The 2,688-nt window shown below is 46.9% G+C and overlaps 1 gene segment (V, D, J or C); it reads left to right on the forward strand.

The window, feature by feature from the left end:
- The first annotated feature begins 410 nt into the window (after positions 1-410).
- LOC127547666 (immunoglobulin kappa variable 3-11-like) lies at positions 411-1,915 on the forward strand. The segment is given in 2 exon segments: positions 411-507; positions 742-1,915. Coding segments are annotated over 2 exon segments (384 nt in total).
- The last annotated feature ends 773 nt before the right edge of the window (positions 1,916-2,688 follow it).

A 2,688-nucleotide genomic window follows, 5' to 3' on the forward strand; every position in this document is an offset into this window, starting at 1 on the left:
TAAAGGGATTTGCTATTTTCTTTTCCCAGTTATTTTAAAAATAAGGAAACTGAGGCAAACAAGGTTAAGTGACTAGCCTAGACTCACACCATTAAATATCCAAGAATAGATTTGATTCCAGGAAGATGAATGTTCTTAGCCACGAACTGAACTCTTTACATACTGCTAGCAGTCCCATGAAATAATGAAACTGATTAAAACAAAACAAAAAAAACTAAGCATAACTAGGATTTGTGGGAGCACATATCACACGAGGCTCCAAGAATCAGGGACATATTCAAGGTCTGAAGGTCTCAGGTTCTTCCCCTGAGCTGGAGGCAGCCACTTCTGCTCCCACAACCCCCACACCTCCCAGCTGCTTTGCATAAAGAGATCCCCCAGGGGAGGGCCTGCAGACACAGGGAGATAAACTGGGCCTGGGGGCAGAGCAGCCATAAGGGAGGAGTCACTGCAAGATGGAGTCTCTGTCCCAGCTTCTCTGTGGGCTCCTGATGCTTTGGGTCCCAGGTGAGAACATGAGACAACAAAACATGCAGACGAGCAACGTGATATGAGATGAGAGAATTCCAGGAAGCTCAGAATCTCTGGGGACAGGAGCCAGTACAGTCCAAGGGGGAATGAGGATTTCTGTGAGATCAGGGGGATTTTCAGAGCCAAGGAGTCTGTGGGCCAAGAATCAGAATGAAAGGAAACTCGGCTCTGTTTATTTCTTGTTGGTTGGTCATTAATTTCTGCTCTTAGTTTCCAGGGGAGCAATTGTGCTGACCCAGTCTCCAGCCTCGGTGTCTGTGAGCCCAGGAGAGAGAGTCACCATCAGCTGCAAGGCCAGTCAGAGTGTCGTACATGGGAATGGAAACACTTACCTAAACTGGTTCCAACAGAAATCAGGACAGTCTCCTCGGCTACTCATTTACCTGGTTTCCAACCTGGTCTCAGGAGTCCCCGCCCGCTTCAGTGGCAGTGGTGCTGGGAAGGATTTCACCCTCACAATCAGCAGTGTGGAGGCTGAAGATGGGGCAGAATATTACTGTGTTCAACATTCTTATCTTCCTCCCACAGTGTTACAGCCCTGAACAAAAACCTCCCCAGGCCTGGGCTGGCTGCTCAGGGAGGCCCAGCTGCCTCCCCTCCTTCCTCTGCTGCTGCAGCTGCTGGGGGCCTGCTCAGGGGCAGGGTCTCTGGGGCTGATGAGATAAAAGGGACTCGGGGCTCAGGGGAAAGGCCACGGTCTGAGAGCTCGGTGCCCTGGGGACTCTTGTTCCTCTTCAGCCATGAGCAGAATCATCAAATAAAGAACCACTGGCTCAGACTGGGTCACCCCACAATGCCCTGGGCCTGAGGCACTCTGCCATTCCTATTCCATGTGAATCACCTCCACACAAGAAACAAAGAGAAAGTAGCAACTTCTGGCCAGAGATTCTTTCTGTCCTTTCTCCCTGGCTCAATATTCCACAGCAGTCAATGACTCTTGGGACCAAGAGCACAAGAAGATCAGGCAACAGGCTAATGAAATTCATCCATGGACCCAGCTTCAAATTCACATTCTCCCAGCAGCCAGATGGCACGGGGCAGCTATCCTGAAATCAGGAGGACCTGAGTGCAAATCCAGACTCAGACACTTCATATTTTCTAGTTGTGTGACCCTGGGCAAGTTACTTAATCCTAATTGCCTCAGGAAAAAAAAAAATCACTCTGGAGCCATTTTCTCTGACCATACATTTAAATCAGATTTTTTTCTACTTTTATTTTACCCATTCATGCCGGGGGGTATAAAGATCTCTCTGGAGTCTCCTCTGTCCACTCTTTTCAAAGGAAGATATCAATTCCTACAAAGAAGGGGAATAGGAGATGGGCACCAAGAAGCTGAACATTCTGCCCTTCTCATAGTTTTGGAGTCTGCTCAGAATTATAACGATCTCCCCCCTCTTAATAATATTAATCTAATAAAACTAATTTTTATAATCTAATTAATGGAAACTGTGATCTTTGGGGGAAGGGTGAACGTGGGTTAGAATCCCAAGTCCTCCTGCCTCTTGAGAGGGGCCCTACTCTCCTCTTTATAGGGGAAACTCCCATAGCATCTCCACCCACAATTCAATTGGAGATCTTGGCCTAGGGCATAATCACCACCCTTTATTGAGTTGAAAATTAGTTCCTCAAATTAATCTGGAGCTTGGCCCCCTGGCTTTGGGCCCCAAATCCCAATATCATCAAAGGCCCAATGCTCTGCAAAAAGTTCTAACAGGATTTTGCTTGCTGAGAAAGTTATTTTCTCAGTGTAATAAATCCATTTTTTTGCCACAAACCTCGCCTGTATTCATTCTTTTGCAAATTCTGTGAATTATTTTGTAAAGCTGCCACCTGGCCAGGGGATCGCTCAACCCTCATTTCTCACACTTTGATATTTGGTGGCCCGTACAGGGATCCCCAAAATTGTTGGCCAAGGTAAGCCTTCTCTTGCTGTTGTTTATTGTATACCTGAGAGACCCAAGTACCTGGGAAGATTTGGGCCGTCAGGAGCTCTATGTTCAAGCAGACTTCCTTGACTAGGGACAATTGGACCTGGAATTCCTGTGGGTTTTTTTTTTTTTAATTTTTTAACGTAAGTATCCTTAATCAGGGAACTTCTGTCCCCTCTCTCCCTCCCCAGGGATGCCTGAGAGGATGGAGCTCTATAGAATCCTGAAA

The sequence above is a fragment of the Antechinus flavipes genome, chromosome 2 (assembly GCF_016432865.1).
Source record: "Antechinus flavipes isolate AdamAnt ecotype Samford, QLD, Australia chromosome 2, AdamAnt_v2, whole genome shotgun sequence".
Lineage (NCBI taxonomy): Eukaryota > Metazoa > Chordata > Mammalia > Dasyuromorphia > Dasyuridae > Antechinus > Antechinus flavipes.